The following is an 18,494-nucleotide window of genomic DNA, read 5'->3' as shown; positions in this document are numbered from 1 at the left end:
TCCCATTTACACCTCGGTGGTATATGAGGAGGCAGTGGTGGGGGCAGAAGGCTCTTTTTTGTGCAGAAATTCAGGGACTCTGGTGCCTACTTTAGGACCCAGCCACCTTAAAGAGAGGCTAGATGGAACCGCCTCTGGCTCAGACCAGCTGGGCCCGAACCATCCCGCCCACTCTAGCCGTGAGACCTCCAGGGAGTAGCGTAGCCTCCCTGGGCCTCAGTTTCCTTATCTTTAAACTGCTCCATGAGGTGGCAGCAAGGCATACGTGAGTTATCACAGGCACGGCACTTCGAACAGCGCCAGGAACTCAGCGTTCAGGCAGCGTGGGCTCTGTACTCTAGACGTGGAGCCAAGTGCCCGCCTGCCATGACTCTTGGCCCAGACGATCTCTGTGCCTGGATGGGAAGAGAAACTTCCTATAACCCCACCACCGAGTCTGTGTTTTCCTGATGTGGCAGGGCGTCGCTGATTCTCTCTGGCCGTGAGCATGCTCTTTGTTTGGCCTGTTTGGTTTGGTCCTGGGGGTAATGCTGGGCTGCGGGCCAGGAGTGTTGATGTGGATGACGTCTGGACCCCGAATCTAGGAACAGCGGTTCTCCTTCCTGGGCACGCTCAACACCACAGTCCCTTCAACCGAGTTGAATACCAGTCACGCTGTGTCTCCCAAAGGCCACGTTCTCTCCATGCTCTGCCCGTGGCCTCTACTGACCCCAGGGCCTCTACCGAATACTCCATTAGACACACACGTTGGGCACCTGAGGTCCCCCCAGTTGCCTCCCACATGAGGAGCGGAGAAAAGAGCCCCTCTCACCAGCTGGACGGGTTTCCACACCTCGACTTCAAATCACACCCTTCTTCCCTGCGGACCTCTCTTCCCAAGCTCCCCCCCGGACCCCCGACTGGGCGTGGGTTCCTGCAACTGGGAGACCTCGGCGGCCCGGAATTCTGGCAGCAGCTCAGCCTGTTCCGTCCTTGGCTCCCCTGGCACCGCTAGAGAATGGAAAAGCCGGTCTGTTTACAGGACACGGGGCCAGAACAGCATTAAAAACTAAGGAGCAAATAAAATGTTGTAAACAAATTTCCTTTCCAGTAAGGATCACTCCTCTCGCCCCCGGCCCTCCAACACGAACCATTTTTCTCATGTGTTTGGATAAACTTTCATCCTGTGCAATTACCATTCCCAGGGAGGGGCCGCCTATTTCCGTTGACTATTTATTTTTATTTTGACCCTGCCTCTGCCTCTTGAGCATCACACACCTAATAGTAAAGAAAATAAGCTCCCTATCGGGGCCCTGGGAGCAGCTCTCCCCTCGGCCCGCCGGGTGCTCCTCTTCCCTCCCAGCACAACCTCACCCCGCGACCTCACCTCGGCGGTGGGCGCCGGCTGGACGCTGCGCTCCTCCAGGAGAGCCGGTGGCATTGGCTAAGCGCGGAGGAAGGAGGCGAGGGGGTGAAGCAGAGGAGAGGGAGGGGTCCACACGCAGGCTGAACAGCTGCACAGCGGCTGGGTGTGGGTGACCGTCGCGCCGCAGAAGCTCTTCTGCACGAATCCCCCTCGTGAGTTTTTGTGTGAGCAGAAAGCCACTGATCTCAGGTTTCCTGACCCCAGCAGGTAGCTTACTGTAAAACGGTTCATCCGGAGGGGGGATAAAATACCTTGTTGCAGCATTTCGATTATTTTTTTTTTTTCTTGGACTGAACCAGATTTGTGACAAAGGAAATAGAGAAGAATAGCTTTTTTCTTTCTTTCTCTTTCTTTCTTTCTTGTTTTCTTTTTCCTTCCTTCCTTCCTTCCTTCCTTCCTTCCTTCCTTCCTTCCTTCCTTCCTTCTTTCCTTCCCTCCCCTCCCTTCCCTTCCCCTTCCCCTTCCCTTCTCCTTTCTTCCTTTCTTCCTTTCTTCCTTCCTTCCTTCCTTCCTTCCTTCCTTCCTTCCTTCCTTCCTTCCTTCCTTCCTTCTCTTTCTTTTCTTTCCTTGCTTCCTTCCTCTTTCCTTCTCTTTCTTTCTTTTCCTTCCTTCCTTCCTTCCTTCCTTCCTTCCTTCCTTCCTTCCCTTCTTTTCCCCTCTCCCCTCCCCTCCCTTCCCTTTCTTTCTTTCTTGTTTTCTTTTTTCCTTCCTTCCTTCCTTCCTTCCTTCCTTCCTTCCTTCTTTCCTTCTCTTTCTTTCTTTTCTTTCTTTCCTTCCTTCTTTCCCTTCCTTTCCCTCCTTTCCCCTTCCCTCCCCTCCCCTCCCTTCCCTTCCCCTTCCCTTCTCCTTCCTTCCTTCCTTCCTTCCTTCCTTCCTTCCTTCCTTCCCTTCTTTTCCCCTCCCTCCCCTCCCCTCCCTTCCCTTTCTTTCTTTCTTGTTTTCTCCTTCCTTCCTTCCTTCCTTCCTTCCTTCCTTCCTTCCTTCCTCCCCTTTCTTCCCTTCCTTTCCCCTTTCCTTCCCTTCCTCTTCCCCTCCCTTCCCTTCCCTTCCCTTCCCTTCCCTTCCCTTCCCTTCCCCTTTCTTCCTTCCTTCCTTCCTTTCTTCCTTTCTTCCTCTTTTTCCCCCTAGCTCTGAACTACACAAGATTGGAGAAAAAAACAAAACCAAAAAATTTCTCCCCACACAAACAGTTTTGAACAACGATGACTCCTGTTTGTAGCCGTGCTGCATTATTAAAGACCCCTGTCTGCCTATTTCAAACCATCCCTCTGTTCTCATTCCCCTCCGCCCTCCGCCGTCCTCGTCCTGTGCTGGAGCAGAGGAGATACACCCCACGCTGTCAGCGATGCGTGTTGGTAATCCCCAGTTCCTGTTCAAGTTCACTTTCTACATTCCTTGCCTCCGCCTGGTTGGATGAATTGACGTTCTTGGAGGTGCCGAGTTCAGAGAGGCCGCAAAGAACGGAGTGGCGTGACTCACGGACAAGTCATGGCATTGATTCGACTTCAAATTCCTTAAGATCCAACTCAGTGGAGGCACCAGGAAGGGGTATGGGGTGGAAGGTGGGGTCTGCTACACCCCCACAGCTTCCCCATGCCCCCCCCCCGCCCAGCCTCCTCTGTTCTTCTTGACTGCCACCACCACCACACCCTTCTTCCAAAGACATCCTAGAGCTGGCCCAGGGTCCCCAGACCCAGGCTTGGTACCTGGGTTATGAGTTGGTGGCATGATGTAGGGGGAGGCTGGACACTCCCCTTTGGAGTATGCAGGCCTTCCTCACAGCCGTGTCTTCTGAGGGGCTGAACGGTGTGATTCTTCTTCCAGAGAGTGTGAGAACCTCATTAATAAAACCTGGTTGACATTGGAATGATGCTGGGGTGTGCATGTGAAAGGGTGACATGCATGGAACCGTGTGCTATGCCCAGATCCACAAATGTGCCCCTGCTACCGTGCTGGGTCAGCAGGAGCTTTGGGTAGACTTTTCCAGAATGGAGGAGGAAATGTCTCGGGATCCACCCCCAGTCTGGTGCCCAGGCCCCCTTGAGAGCAACAGTTGACTCTTAACACAAATTGGCATTCCACAATCTAAGGTGGTAGGAGAGAGACTGTTGTCATCATTCTCAGCCCTCGGTTTGGGGTAACGCCCAGGTTCAGGTGGGTCAGTGGAGCCCCCCAACCTCACTCCACAAGCTACCGGTGAGCATTGATGGGAACCCCTCTGAACCCCTGCCTGGAAGAGGGTCCCCCAGGTGCCTCCCAAGGTAAATGCAGGGAGAGGAGGCCGGAGAAAGCATCCGAGATGCCTGGGAGGGAGGAGGGGTCCAGCCCAGCAAAGTGCTGCAGAGGCAAAATCCATTTGTGGTGCTTCGCGCCTGCTGTCAGGCTTGGCCGCTCCTGGGTCAAGATTGCTTTGAATAAGAGGCGCTGGGGGGCGGACCAGCCCTCTGTGGGGGGACGCCGGGCTCTCCGGGGAGGGGAAGACTTCATCCGGGCTGCGGCCCTGTTCTCAGTTCCGCTCTATTTAGAACTTTTTTTTTTTTTTTTTTTTTTTGTGGAAAGCAGATTGCTGAGGAGGGAAGCAGCAGCAGGCCAGTGGGGAAGATGATTCTGCGGTGCTTCCAGAATAGGGGGTGAGGGGGAGGCAGAGAGAAAGGCCAGGACTTAGCTCCTGCGGACTGGCCCCGTGGGCTTCTCCCCTTCCTCCGTCTCGGCCCATCACCCTCTCCTCCAGCCAGCACCCTGAGTCCAGGCAGAGCTCGGAGGCCAAGCAGAAGCATCCGAAACTCTTTCTACTTGCACAGGTGAGACAAGCAATCACTGTTTTTAATTCCATGCGTACATGCAACAGAAAACCCCACTGCAGTAGACGTCCCCTTCTGTAGTGTGTGTTGCGGAGTGGGACTCATGACACAGCAGGCCAGGCTGCCCGGGTGCAGAATGACGTGTGATGTGATTCCCTTCTAGAAACGTGGGCTGCCTGGGTTCAAGGTGATCCCAGAGCAACGTGGAGGAGCTCGCCAGCCAAGATGGCAGGTGAGGTGGTTGACGTTTTGCTTACGGGCCTTAGCTAAACTCCTCCTCCCACCCCCCCACCCCCCAACAAAGGGACAGGTACATTGACTACAGATTAGGTCATTGGAGACTCTGTAGACCAAAAGTGGTGGGTGGCCAAGGGGTTCTCTGAAAACGGTGTCTTTAAAAACCATTCCCCGGGACGCCCGGGTGGCTCAGCAGTTGAGCATCTGCCTTGGGCTCAGGGCGTGATCCTGGGGTCCTGGGATCGTGTCCCACATGGGGCTCCCCACAGGGAGGCTGCTTCTCCCTCTGCCTGAGTCTCTGCCTCTCTCTCTGTGTCTCTCATGAATAAATAAAATCTTTAAAAATAATAATAATAATGAAAACCATCCCCCAATCCCTTGCCTTCTCCCTGGCCTTTGTCTTGCGAGAGAAACTTGGTGTCTCAGTAGTGACTCTCATGGGTCCTACACATGGCTCGCTTTGGAGCCCAGTGAGACAGGTCGCTCGACCCCCTGGACTCTTGGTGGCATCCAGATGTCCCTTATCTGGAGAATTCTTCCTTGAAGTGGGTCATAGTCACTGACCTTCCCAGTCAAGGCAACTTTGAGACCAATGACAACTCTCTTTCCAGAGCTTTGGGAGCAGTGTGGCTCTGTACCTGCTTGTCAACAGACTTCATTCTTAGGGCTTCCTAACCGACAAGATCCCGGTCATGTTGTTGGCCTGGGTGCCAATGGGTGGCTTCCAGCTGAGGTCCTGGTAGGGCACAGCCATTAACCACTAGCACATTCAAATGCATGGGATGCTACATTCCTTTCCAGCTGGCCTGCTGTCTGGCCCTCTGAGGCCCTACAGCGAGCTCATATGTGACTTTCAAACTCAGCTGTGCTCCTGATTTTAACCAGTGGTCCTTGACCAGGGGTGACGTTGCCCTCGATCCCCAGCCCTGGGGCCATGTGCAATGTCCAGAGACACTTTTGGTTGTCATCGCCCGACGGGAGGGTGCTATTGGCATTTAGTGGGTAGAAGCTGGCCGAGGCTACTAAAGATGTCTCAATGAACAGGACAGCCCCACCCCCTACAAAGTATTATCCAGCCCCAAATGTCAGTAGCTTTGGACTTGAGACTCTGTGTTTTAAATCTGTGCTGCAGGGTTGAACCGTGCGCCAACCCCAGTCCCTTGTACCCCCACCCCACCTCTCTCATCGCTTTATTTACCAAAGGGGGAAAAAAAACTCTGTTATTTTTTCCGAGTGCATTTCCACCTGTATCTTATCAAGAACCACCAAGTTCAGCACACCCTTGATTAGTCACTTCCATTAACAGTGTTGATTTTGGGGTTTGTGTTTATTTTTGAAACGTAGGCTCCTTCTCCCTGCCCTCTCCCTTACCCACCAGTGGTGTGCAGCCAGCTTCCCAGCACGGTCTTGGGTCTTGTCCACACTTTCCTGGGCCATCCATAAGTGTCCTTGGCCAACTCCTGAGGATAGTGGCTCCTCCCCCTCCCTTCCTGGGGGTCAGGGGCTCGAGCAGTGGGGGGAAGGTTCTGCAACTCTCAGAGTTTCCCTTAAAGTGACAGTTGCCTCCCCTGCGACTTATTTCCCAGATACGCTTGAAACTTCTTTTCATTAGTGACTCCGTTGACCAACCGACCCGTGACAAAGCTGAGACTTTATTCAAACTAGCTGTCCACATTCCGTGAAACCAAAGACTCGCGGTGGTTTTTGTGCCTTGAGTCAGAGGCAAGGAGGTTTTTACTTTGCAGGGTCCATCCTGTCTCCCTGCATGCCTCCCCTCCTCACTGTAGGCTGGTCTCTGGGCTATTATTTAAGTGTTTCTGGGTCATAGAGAACCGGTCCCTGTTCCTCCCCACTCGCCCACCCATCGACTCTTGGCACCTAGCACTCCATCCCCAGTTGGAGGGATTTCCAGGCTTATGGCCCAGTAATGAGGAGCTCAGAGATAACTCCATACAGGCTTCGGAGTGGTCCCTCTTTGACCGAGCACTGCCCAATGCCCCTCTCTCCCCTTTCTGAGCTCCAGGAGCCAGAACCTTCCCGGAGGTGACTTACAGAACCTCTTAGCCCATGGAGACCCTCTCCATTCTGGTGGGTCTCATTGCTAGTCTTGTACAGATATTTGCAAAGAAACACTGACCCAAGGAAGCTTCGAGGCAGGCACCGGGCAGAGAAGGCCCAGAGTACCCTTCCTCCTTCCCCCACCCTCCTTCCTGGGACATTTATTTGAATACCACCACCAGGGAGAGGGCCACTTTGGGGTATTTATTTATTTAAGCATGGGTGGTTCCTACAGAGGAGGGTGTCGGGTTTCAAGGTTGGAGGACCAATACAAACAGAGAATGGGTGGTCTGGAAAAAGAAGTGGGCAAGGGGCAGGGGGTGAGAGAACCCATTGGCCCTTTCAAGTTTGTAGGTGGAAATGCTGAATGAAGCGTGACCTTCTACGTGACCCAGTTATCTCTAAGAGCAATTTGCCAGGGTGGGGGGACTGTGTGTTCAGACTCTGGGAGACCCTTTCCTTCCGTAGATTGTTGAAGAGTATTTGGAAGTGGTCAGGCAATTATTTACATTCGCCAGGTCACTGTCAAAAACAAAACAAAATCAAAGACAAGATGAAGGAAAATCCCAAGGGGAGGTCACGTCGCAGCTCTCTGGTCCCCAATATTCTGAAACCCAGCAGCAAGGAGCAATGGCAACCTAGCATGTGGCCTACCGTTCCAAAGTTCTCGACGACAGAGTTGGAAGTTTGTAATGGCAGGCTCACCGTTAGTCCTCACGGTGGGATGCTGAAGAACTGGAGGGCTTGCCAGGAGGGAGCACACCAGGGGAGGTTTTGGGGCCGTGGCGTTGTCCAGTTAATGTGACTGTTAAATATAGGAGAGGCAGGAAGACAGTAGTGAGTGGCCACCATCTCCATGTCCTACCAGGGGAAAGACGAGGTACCTGGAGCAATGTGGAATGAGGTCAAACGCCAGAAATCCTCTCCTAATCCTGAGAGTGACAGCTCCAGAGAGCCCCTGGCATCACTTGTTTAAGAGTTGGACGGAGAGGACGGCTCTTTACCAAATCCTAAGGACTGTTTCCTCTGGATTAAAAAAAAAAAAAAAAAAAAAAAAAAAGACTCTCACTAGATGAATAGCTGCACCAATCGGAGACCTTGTTAAAAATTAATGATGTGAGTACTCAGGTGTTTAGGGATGAAGGGTCCGGATGTCTGCAACTTACTCTGACGTGCATTTAAAAAGCGAGATGGGAAAAAAAAATAAAAAAAAATAAAAAATAAAAATAAAAAAAAAAAAGCGAGATGGGTTGAACAGCTTTTTTTTTTTTTTTTTTTTTAAATTTTTATTTATTTATGATAGTCAGAGAGAGAGAGAGAGAGAGAGAGAGGCAGAGACATAGGCAGAGGGAGAAGCAGGCTCCATGCACCGGGAGCCCGATGTGGGATTCGATCCTGCGTCTCCAGGATCGCGGCCTGGGCCAAAGGCAGGCGCCAAACCGCTGCGCCACCCAGGGATCCCGCGAGATGGGTTGATGGATAGATCCGTGCATAGGTACGTGATGAAGCGAAACAGAGCAAAATCTTGACAATCTAAGTGGTGGGTGCGTGGGCCCAACATTTCTATACGTTTGAACATTTTCAAATAAAATATTGGAACAAAGTACCAGTCCCTGGGCCACCCACAGCGATTTTTTGCTTCAGTGAGATGGTGATGAGATCTAGGGATTTTTTTAAGCATTGCAGGGGATTCTGATGAAGAGCCAAGTCTGGTCAGGCATCTGTGGGATAGATTGCTCTTCCTCCAATTGTGTGTGCACAGGAATCCCCTCGAGATCCTGTCGAAGCAGAGTCCGATCCAGCAGGTCTGGGGTGGGACCCGAGAGTCTGCATTTCTCACAAGCTCCCAGGTGAGGCTGATGCTGCCGGTGCACGGACCCCACCTTGGGTGGAAGAAAGAAGTGAGAGGACTCTATGCTGCTTCCCATCCTCCAGGTGGACTTCACAGAGGAATCATCCGGGGAGCCTCAAAATCAATGCATGAGGGTCTCACCCCCAGAGATTCTGGTTTAAGAGATCTAAAAGCTCCTCAGATGATTCTAAGGTGCAACCGCTGACTTAATGTCATGAGATGAATCCATGAATATTCAATTTTAGCAAATGGATTTTTTGCACCCTAAGACACTGAGGACCCTCATCACCAGGTGCACAGAGGCTCATCCCACAGCAATGGAAGACTCCAGATCACCCCCGCCCCGGGATTCTTCTTAATTCCCCTCACGATGAGAACTGTTAGTGGCTGGCATTTATTGAGTGTCAGATGCTTTACATGGTTAGCTTCCATCATCCATGTACCACGGTGAGGCAGGCATTATTACTCATTAAATGTGGGGACATTGCGCTTGATTTGAGTTGAGTGGCTGGCCCAAGGTGACCCAGCCAATAAGTCAACGTGTTGGAAAACTATAGCCTGTGGTGCAAATCTGGCCAGTTGCCTGTTTTTATAAATAAAATCTCTCTCTCTCTCTCTCTCTCTAAGATCCGATTTTAAGCAATCTCTACACCCAACATGGGGCTTGAACTCCCTGCCCTGAGATCAAGAGTCGCACGCTCCACCGACAGAGCCAGTTGGGCGCCCCTATAAATGGTTTTACCGGAACGCAGCCATGCCCGATCATTTACGTATTGTGTCAGTTTTCATGCTACAGTGACAGAGTTAAGCATTTACAACAGAGACCCCTCCACCCCCACCCCACCCCATAGCCCCAGAGCCAAAAATATTTACTATCTGGCCTTTTTACAGTAGAAGTTGGCCGACTCTTGATGGATGGGTGAGTTAGCCAACCGGAGCCAGGGTGCAATCCTTGGCCGTGCTTTCGAGCAAGAGTAGCCCATGGAGGGTGAACCTGAACTCATGATCACTGCAGCTCGGGTTTCTGCTCAGACTTTCCACTTCGGTCCCGTGGCCTGCGTTTCGCTCCAAGGGTTCCTTGCTTCCTCTCAACATATTTTGATGCCAAAATTTCTGATCTGTTTTCTTAAGAGCAGGAGGTCTTGATCCCCAAGCCGGGGCCATCACACAGCTCTCTGCGGACCTGGGGTGAGGGAGGCCAGCTGCTGGCCACCTTCCACTCCCACACTGTGGGGGGCCTGCGTGGAAAAGCTCTGAGCCCCGCTGCTCCAGGGAGGTGGCAGCAGCAAGAGGCTTCCGTCCCATCCCATCAACCGTCCACCGTCCACCGGGAAGCCCTACCCAGAGGTCAGGAGGGAGGAGGTAGGGGAGGAAATGCCAATCAGTCCATCAAAGCCCCACCCTCCTGCGGCTTCTAGCCCGGTGAGGGAGGCCCCCCCCCCCCAGTACCCTTGGCCCACCCCCAGGGGCCGAGGGCAGGGCAAACAGGGGAAGTGCATTTGGTAATGATTCTAGATTTCCTGTTTGGTTTCTGTCCAGGGGGCTTTGGGATATGCTAACTTGTATTATGTGTGTACACATGCACATTATGTTCCTCTTCTCTCAGGGTTTTTTCTTTTTTTTCTCTTTGCTACTTTTTTCCTCTAGGGCTTGTTTGCATTTTTTTTTTCTTTTTATTATTGTTAAATAGTGTGAGGCACTGCAATGGGCCAGTCCTCAGCCTCCTTTGGAGGGAAATTTGTGGAAAAGGAGAGGGGAGAGGTCAGGAGAGGCCAGGATAACCTGCCTGGATTCCTGGGGATTTGGCTTGGGTGCCATATAGATCCTGTGCCCCTTGGGCACCCATGGTAGTAAAGAATTCATTTCGGTAAACATTTATTTAGTGCATCCTGTGTGCATGAGATACGAAGATGCTGCAGACAGCCCAGTTTTGTCTTGTAAGAGGTCAAAGGCAAGGGGGGCTGGAGAGAGAAAGAGAGAGAGAGACAGAGAGAGACAGAGACAAAGACTGACTTTAAAGTAGTATAATAAATGTAGTAAGTAGCGGAAACAGGCAGGGGTGGAGATTGGGGTTGGGGGCAGGTGGGCATGTCAGGACCGTTTTGCTCAGCTTTCTCTTCCTTGCAGGACTGTGCCCTAGTCTTGAAGATAGTGAGGCACCGTTTCTCACCAAACAACCCACAAAGAAGTAATAAGCCCAGGCATCACCAGCCAGCTCCTTGCAGAGGGCTGTATCCCTGTGTCTCCAAGTAAGGCCGACAGGCTCAGTGGTCACCATTTGCTCCCTGGGATGTCAGCCTCTGCCCCTGCAGGGCTGGGGGGCTGGGGGGCTGGGAGCCTGGGGCTCCTGGGAGGAGGAGCCTGCACTTCCTTGGGGGCACAGAGGTGACCTGCCTCCTTTTCATTAAGTGAGGACTTTGATCCCTCCAACAGGGAGGAAAAGAGAGGGCTCCTTTTCAACACCTTCCAATATCCTCCCCCCTTACCGTGCCTGGCCCCACTGTCACCTCACCTTGAAGGAGACAGGATGTGTTTCCAGCTGGGCCCTTTCTCTTCACGATTTAGACTGGGAGCCAGTGAAGTTTATTATACTGATGTGGCCGATGCCAGGTGGCTCAGGTTGTCCCTGAAAGCAGCAGGTGCAGGGGGGGCAGAGACATTGCCTCCCAAAACCCCTCCCTGGGCCACAGTACCTGTGTCACTCAGCCACATCTCTGGGTTTCTGAGCTGGTAGGGAGAGGGGATCATGACCCCATTGTCATCTCCCTTCCTTCCCTTCTGTCCCTTTTCACCTGTTGGTCTACATGCTAAATGGTAAAAAAATAAAATAAAAATAAAAAGTAAATTAAAAAAAAAAAATCCCGGGCAGGATGTTATGATACGTGAGTGTTTTCGATTGTGTGGGAACTCGCCACCTGAAGTCGTTTCAGAGCTGGAGAAGCCTGAGTCTGAGCCAGTCGGGGAACTCTGAGCCAAGGGTGGGCAGGAAAATACATAGAAGGGCAACTCGGAATGCCCATCCCATCTCATCCCATCGGGCTGGAGCCCACTGGGAGCCTTTGCAAACCAGCCCCCACAGCACATCCATAGACAACTGGCTCTGGGGTCTCCTGGGGATGCGCAGTGGGGCCAGTGGGGCTGTACTCTGCTTCCGTTTCCCGCTAGAAAGAGCTCAGCAAAGCTGGTGCAAGAATCTTCTAGAAGTTCGGGGGTTTCCCCGGAAATGAGAGGATCGCAGAACCACGCGGATTTCCTGGTGCTTTCCCATCTGTCAACTCAGACTATCTGAATGTGCCTTCCACACAGAGTCCCAGTCCCTAACCCTAACCCTAACCTTGTAGAGTGGAACGTCACTTTTGGTCATTTTGCCAAGTGAGGATTCATTTTTTTTTAAATTGTATTTATTTATTCATGAGAGACACAGATAGAGAGAGGCAGACACAGGCAGAGGGAGAAGCAGGCTCCGTGCCAGGAGCCTGACGTGGGACTCAATCCCAGGTCTCCAGGATCAGGCCCTGGGCTGAAGGCGGTGCTAAAGCATGGAGTCACCGGGGCCGCACCCCCCCCCCCCCCCCCCGCGCCCACAAGTGAGGATTCTTGCTGAAATGTGAATAATTACCTCCCAATTTACCTCTTTGGAAACTTCATATGTACACACATGTGTGTATGTATGTGCATATATATACACGCACACCTTTTGTGTACATCTATGATGTATAAAGAATTTTACAGAGGAGTGAAGCCCCCTATATACAGTAATAACTGGACCCCCAAGAAGCACAGGCTGTGCCAGGAAGGGTGACTAACTTGTCCCAATTAGCTGGGGAATGTCCCTATTTTAAAACTGGAAGTCCGGGGCACCTGGGTGACTCAGTGGGTTAAGCATCTGCCTTCAGCTCAGGTCGTGATCCCAGGGTGCTGAGATAGAGCCCCACGTTGGGCTCCCTGCTCCGCGGAGAGTCTGCTTCTCCCTCTCCCTCTGCCTGCCGCTCTCCCTGCTTATGCTTGCTCTCTCTCTCTCTCTGTCAAGTAAATAAATAAAATCTTTAATAAATAGCTAAATAAAACTGGCAGTCTTACATCCTGAGATGATGCTGTACGTTAGATGGGTTAGTACGGAGGAGGAACCTGAGACAGACACGTGGAGCTGACCTTTGCCCAAGGCCACATGCAAAATCAGGGGCTGGGGCCAGGCTTACACTTAGGCCTAATTCTACAATGATATGTTTTTTTTATAGGGACACCTCAGGCCTTGCAACTATAAACAGGAAACTCTGTTGAAGATCCAGGATGTAGGGCAGTGGCTCTGGGGGTTGGAAATTTGGAAATGATGAGCTTTCAAAAGGGAGAGCAAAGCCAGGAAGAGGAGGAGGAGGAGGATCGAGAGGGTCAAGGATCTCCAGCCTGGGGGTGTGAGGAGGATCAAGGACTTGTCTGGGGTCCAGTTAACCCTCTGGATGGAAGGCCGCCCTCATGGACGCCCTCTTGTCCAGCCCCTGAGCCCACTAAGGTGGCAGCAGAGGAGGCGGGATTGGAGAAGGGAGAATTTGCTGAGAGCGTCTGCCTCCCTCTCCTCCTCCACCCCCAGTCCCCTCCCAGCCCTTCCCCTTCTGCTCCCCGAGGGGCTTCCAAAACAGGTTCTCCTTGCCTGTTGGCCAGCTCCTGGAGGGGCGTGAGGAGGGGGGGCGGTGGGGAGGCAGAGCAGAGGGATGGAGAGCTAATTACTGTTTTTTCTTTTCAGTCCCTGTAGCTCTGCCAAACGAGGATCCCCATTCTGGAGGGACCCTAATCCTCTGCTGGTGCCTGGAGGTGTCCCAGGCAGCTTTCCACCTCGCTCATTATCATGGGCCCGCTTCCAGAACACGTCCACTCCTGGTTTCTACGACTCCGCCTTGCACACCTGTACCTCCCGTCCAGGGGAAGGACGGCTGGCTCTCGGGGGCTCAGCCAGAGGGGAGCTGACTGGAGACCGGGCCAGGCCGGCCCACCTACACGCCAGTAAGAGCAGGGGACCCTGTGGGAGTTTCCTAGTTTGAACAGATTGGGATGGAAGAGGCCTGGGGTGTGAACCTCCTGGAGAACAGAGGTCCCCGGGATAAGCAATAGTTCTAGAGAATTCGAATGCCAGCAGGAGTAGGCCTGGGGAGAATTTCCTGGGGCTGCTGCATCCCCCTTCTGGGGGAAAAAGCATAGCTTTTGCCCTGCAGCTGGGTACGGTTCCCCGGCACCCCCTGTCCCAGCCCATCTGCCCCCATCCCGTTCCCATTGAAATAATCACAGGGTAGGCCCGGCCTGGCAGCGTCGTCATGACAACTGCTCTAATTTCTTTTAATCCCAGTGTTCCTTCCTAAAGGGACCTCCTCCAGCCCCCGCTCCCCCCTGCAACGTGTTTTAATTGTAATAACTCCTGGGTTTTCGGGAGGTAATGACCGTGTGTGGGGAGCCGCGTTGGCCTGGCTCCATCCCTAGAGCTGCCCGCCCAGCGGCGCCAGGCAGCCCTCCGCCGCCCAGCGGGGGTCCTGGAGGAGCCCAGGGCAGGCTGGGCAGGGTCTGCCAAGGGGGGCTGCGGCCTCGGCGCTAATGAACACAGGCCGCGGGTCGGGGAGCCTCGGCCCTGCGGGGTTGTGTCCCGAGGACATTTTATGGCCCGCCGCCCCTCATCCCCCCCTGCATGCTCTCCCCCACCCCTGCGCACACCTTGCAGGGGATCCATGGGCCATTACTCTGCTCCAGGCCCCAGCCACGCTGCTGCTGCTGCTGCTGCTGCTGCTGCTGCCGGGATGAACTCAAATCACCCCAGGGAGGGGGGAGGCTTGTTAGGAAGGCGGTTCCAAGTCTCGGGGAGGCCCAGGATCCTGCATTTCTCACCATGTCCCCAAGGCCTTGCATTTCTCACCACCTCCCCGGGGGGTGGGAGGTGGGTTAGGAGGGGGCACGCCCAGGCTGCCTCGCCCCAGACCCCAGTTGCAATAGGAAGCATCTGGAGCGACCCTGTCCAACAGATGGAGATGGAGATGCCCCGTATTTACACTATATTGACCTGGCGTTCACCCGCATGAGCCCGTTGAGCAGTCGCGCGTGGCCAGCCCCACGGAAGAAGGCAACCGTCCAGTGGATCACGCGTGTGCATCCGTTTCGATGTAAATAGCTGCACGGAGGCCGGTGGTTACCCCTTGGGAGTGCCCAGAAGTTCTAATGCTCAGCGCAGGTACGACCTCGCTTCAGCTGTCTCTGCAAAGGCCACCACCGGATGCAGCCACCTGGCCAGCGTGCAGCCTGCGACCGCCTCCTGGGCCCTCGCTGCCCCCCTCCCCTGCACCGAGGACACCCTGCTCCAGGCCACGCTCCCCTCCAGTCTTGCTGAGAAGGGACCGCAGAGAAGCGGGCGGAAGGTCTGATGGCCTGGCTTGGAAGCCAGACCTGAAGTCTGATCAAAGCCTGCAGGGCCCTGCCGCTCGCCCGCTCTTCTGGGAAGCGGGTTATTTCCAAAGCCGCGCTGAGGCGTCCCAGCCACCGGCCACCGGTCACCGTGGGCCCTCGGACTCTGCTTGTGACGCTCTTTCACTGCTAATAACCTAAGGGACAGTTGTGGGGTTGAGGCAATAATGCGGCAGGAGCACTTGGCCCACTTCGGCTTCCACCAGAGCCTTCCCATTCGCACGCTGAAATATTAGATGTTCAGTTGGGAGTCCAAGAGCAAAATATTTCTGAAATTGTGTGTGTGTGTTTTTCTTCTAATTTAATGTGCCAGACAAGCCTCCCTGTAATTAAAACCAGAAACAAGGACCAGACTTAGACAGAGATTTGAAGGCTGTAAAATTCTAGGACAGGTTTATGTAAAGCAATTAAAAAGGGAGTTAAAAATTGTTAAAAAATTAAACACTAATTACTTTTTTTTCTCCTCTCATTTCTGCTGAGCTGTGTTGGCCGTGGAGCTCGAAGAACGATATAAAAAGGAGAAAGTTTTGCCTCGTTGCTGTAAATCATGTTCAACAAATGCTTCTCTGCATTTTGCAGCAGAACCCATCTGCTGTCAATTAGCCTAAATCATGCCTTTTCAATTAAACGGGCTTAGGGAAGTCTGGTAGCGAAACGGGTGTGTGTGCATGCGTGCATGTGTGTATGTGTGTGTGCACGTGTGTGTGAGTGTGTGTGGAGGGGGCCGGGGCGGTGGTTGCGGAGGGTGGGAGAAAGGTGAAGTCTGTGAGGTGGAAATATCCTTTAAAAGGTGTGATCCTATTTTAGCGTTTTCCATATAAAGTGGGGTATTATATGCTGTGCTGTGGGGAGCAGTGAAGGCTGGAAACTCCGTGAAGGAGGTGAGCCTTGAGCACCGGGAGTAGATGAATTCTGGTGAGCTCCAGGGCAAGCGGCCGAGCTGCTGGTGCTCCCTGGTCCCCATGGGGCAGGGGACTTGGGGCCACTGTGTTAGGGGCGCCTAAGAGGGGCAGAAGCAACAGCTTCAAGCAGAGGCCCTTGCAGCTCAGAGGCCCTTGCAGCTCAGAGACTGAGGGTCCTTGGAGGGACAGCCCTAAAGGGACAATGTAGGGCTACTAAAGTGGAGGAGCCGGCGACCTGCAGAAACACACTGGGGCACACACCAGTGAGCAAGAAGGGAGGGGAAGGGGCCATTGTTTTTAAAATAAAGTGGGCTTCCCATCCCAGTAGATGGTCTGGACTCAGTCCTGGAAGGCCCCATCTCTAGGGCCTTCATGGGGGTCGCTACCCCTACTCTGTTCCTTCTAGAGTCCCCAGGCCACATGGCTCTGTGTCCAGTGTCCTGGGGTGGGGAGGTCAAGTTGGGTTGTGGCTCCCCCAGAGTTTAGGAGCAGCTGGGCAGGAGTGTGTGTGTCTTGGCACGTGGGGCCCCTTGGTGTGCTCATGTACCCCCTCCCCACCCCCGCTCCAGGTTGCCAGCCCATGATGGTCCCAAACCCTCCCAGCCCCTGGCTCCTTCCCAGCTCCAGAGCCGTCAGGTGAGGCTGTCCCTGAGACGAGGTGACCGACATTCGGGTGGTAGTTTGTGGCACTTGCCTTCGAATTCCTGTGGCCTCGTCTGCCTTGATGAAGAAATACATTTGCCTTTACTCAACGTGGATGGGGAAATTTGCATTCTCTCCTCCCATCCGCCCAGAGAGGGAGGGAGGGAGGGGGTGCGGGAGGTGAAGTGTGTGGTCTGCTGATGATGAGTGTTTATTTTTAGTTACCCAGCCTCCTCCGGCTGGTCTCAGCCCCCACCGAGGGACCGCCCCGAGCCATCAGCAACCTGCCCAGGGAAACCTGCGACTCATTCAGGGTTTAGAGGGGGGATTTGGTAAAGGCAGGTCTGGTGATGGGAGCTGGGTCTTTGAGACGCAGGTTGGTGTAGACATTGACCGTAGTACGGAGCGCTTACAGGGTTCAAGCACCGGCCTAAACGTTTTACCCCGAATCCCTCATTTCTTCCCCACAGTCAGGCTCGGGGATAGACCGCCCACAGCTCTGTTTTTCGTTTAAGAGGACGCTACGCCACAGAGAAGTTAAGACATTGGCCCAAAGCCACACAGCTTCTAAGTGCAGAGCCAGGGTTCGACCGCCCCCTGCGCGCTCCTGGCCCTGACGCTCCGCGGCCTCTTAGAATCAGGGTGCAGGGTGGCTTCTGAGACTTTCCACCACGTCTGCTGCTGTGCCCCCCCAGGAGGGGGCGGGTGGCAGTGACCGGAGGTGGTCTTGGGGATGATGGATGGAGTTCTGACTTTGGAGTTAGGAACACCTAGATTTGCATCCTAGCTGGGCCACCTGCTGCTCCTGTAACCGCCACCAAATCACTTATTGCCTTGGCCCGCCCGTGAAATGGGGCACAGCCTGACCTCCCGGGAACGGTGAGGTTTCACCAGCGTTGAGTGTGCCCGGCATGGAGAAGACACTCCGTAAACAGTGGGCTCTTTGCCTTCCTTCCTGGTGGCCTGATTCCATGAAGCTTGACCTGGTTTCTTTCTGGCTCTTGGCCTGTGATTTCCTGTAGGATACGGTTTCAGGTCTCTTTCCAAGTGATTCACTCTAAACAAGCCCCGGGTGGGACACCGTCCATGGAGCAGCAGCCCCACACCCCTCCACTGGTAATCTGACCACGGAGAGCTTTCCTTTCCCCAGGAAAGGCCACCTCCAGACCCCAGGGGCTCTGCCCTTTGTGGCAGCTGGAAGGAAAAGGTGAGGCCACGTCACCCTCTGTTCTCTGTCCACAGCTTCTCCGGGCCTGGCATCCCACTGGCTGGGCCGAGGAGGGAAGGGCCGCCTGGCCTCGCTCCAGAGCAGCCCAGCAGGCCCAGCCATGCAGGCTGCCCTCGTCCTGAGCCCCTTTAATCCGATAGCTGAGTGCAGTGATCCGTGCCTAGGGCTTCCAGGAGCCTCCCTGAGCCAGGCACCAGTGTTCCCAGCCACCTCCGAGGGTGGCGGAGAGGTTGCTGCCTGGCTCCACGGAGCTGGCAGGATGTGGGAGAAAGAACCAGGGGCCAGAGGCTTCACTTGGAGGCACAGAGGTGCCTGGTCCCCCGGGAGGGCCTCTCTGGGTCACGGGAAGGAGGGCGGGAGCTGACGGTGGGAAGGACGGATGAGCCTGGGGTGCCCACTCTGCAGGTGCTGTGCTGCTTCCTTCCATGTCACGGGCTCACCATCATCATCCTCCCCCCAAGCGTGGCACATGGCATTCCCGGGGTGGAGCTGGAAGGCCTGCATCGTTGAGCTTTGCCCCAGCTCTTGGCCGCCCACTTCCTGTCCTCCTCTTCCCTGATGTCAGGACAATTTGAAAGGCGACCTCTTGAGCAGGGGCGCTGGTGTCGCAAGAACCGGGCTGTGACCTCAGTGCTGTCACTTGGGCTGGTTGACCTTAGGCGAGTTTCCTGGCCTCTGTGAGCCTCCGTTAACGGAGGACAGGTCATGCTTTTCAGCATGGCTCAGATGCTCTGCAATCGTGCCTCCAAAGGCCCCAGCACAGCGCCTGGCACAGCACGAGCAGGGTTCTATGTCCTCTCTCCCCCCCCAAAGTCGCCGTGTGCTTTGCACACCCAGGTGCTCCCCAGGTCCATGTCCGACCTTCCTCTGTCAGACCCCGCTCCATGGGACGCTGTCAGAGCCTGGTGGCCAAGCTGTGTCTGCCTCTCCT

General features: G+C 54.2%; 1 protein-coding gene across 1 annotated transcript in view; it reads left to right on the top strand.

Annotated features, from left to right (window-relative positions):
- The window catches only part of LOC121474019 (translation initiation factor IF-2-like), a 177,716-nt gene extending 162,326 nt beyond the window's left edge, over positions 1 to 15,390 (top strand). Inside the window, exon 4 of the mRNA XM_041726848.1 lies at positions 13,095 to 15,390. Coding sequence (XP_041582782.1) covers positions 13,095 to 13,315 — 221 coding nt within the window. The 3' untranslated portion in view covers positions 13,316 to 15,390. The remainder of the gene's footprint in view (positions 1 to 13,094) is intronic.
- The last annotated feature ends 3,104 nt before the right edge of the window (positions 15,391 to 18,494 follow it).

The sequence above is a fragment of the Vulpes lagopus genome, chromosome 12 (assembly GCF_018345385.1).
Source record: "Vulpes lagopus strain Blue_001 chromosome 12, ASM1834538v1, whole genome shotgun sequence".
Taxonomy (NCBI): Eukaryota; Metazoa; Chordata; class Mammalia; order Carnivora; family Canidae; genus Vulpes; species Vulpes lagopus.
This window is presented reverse-complemented; position numbering and strand designations above follow the sequence as displayed.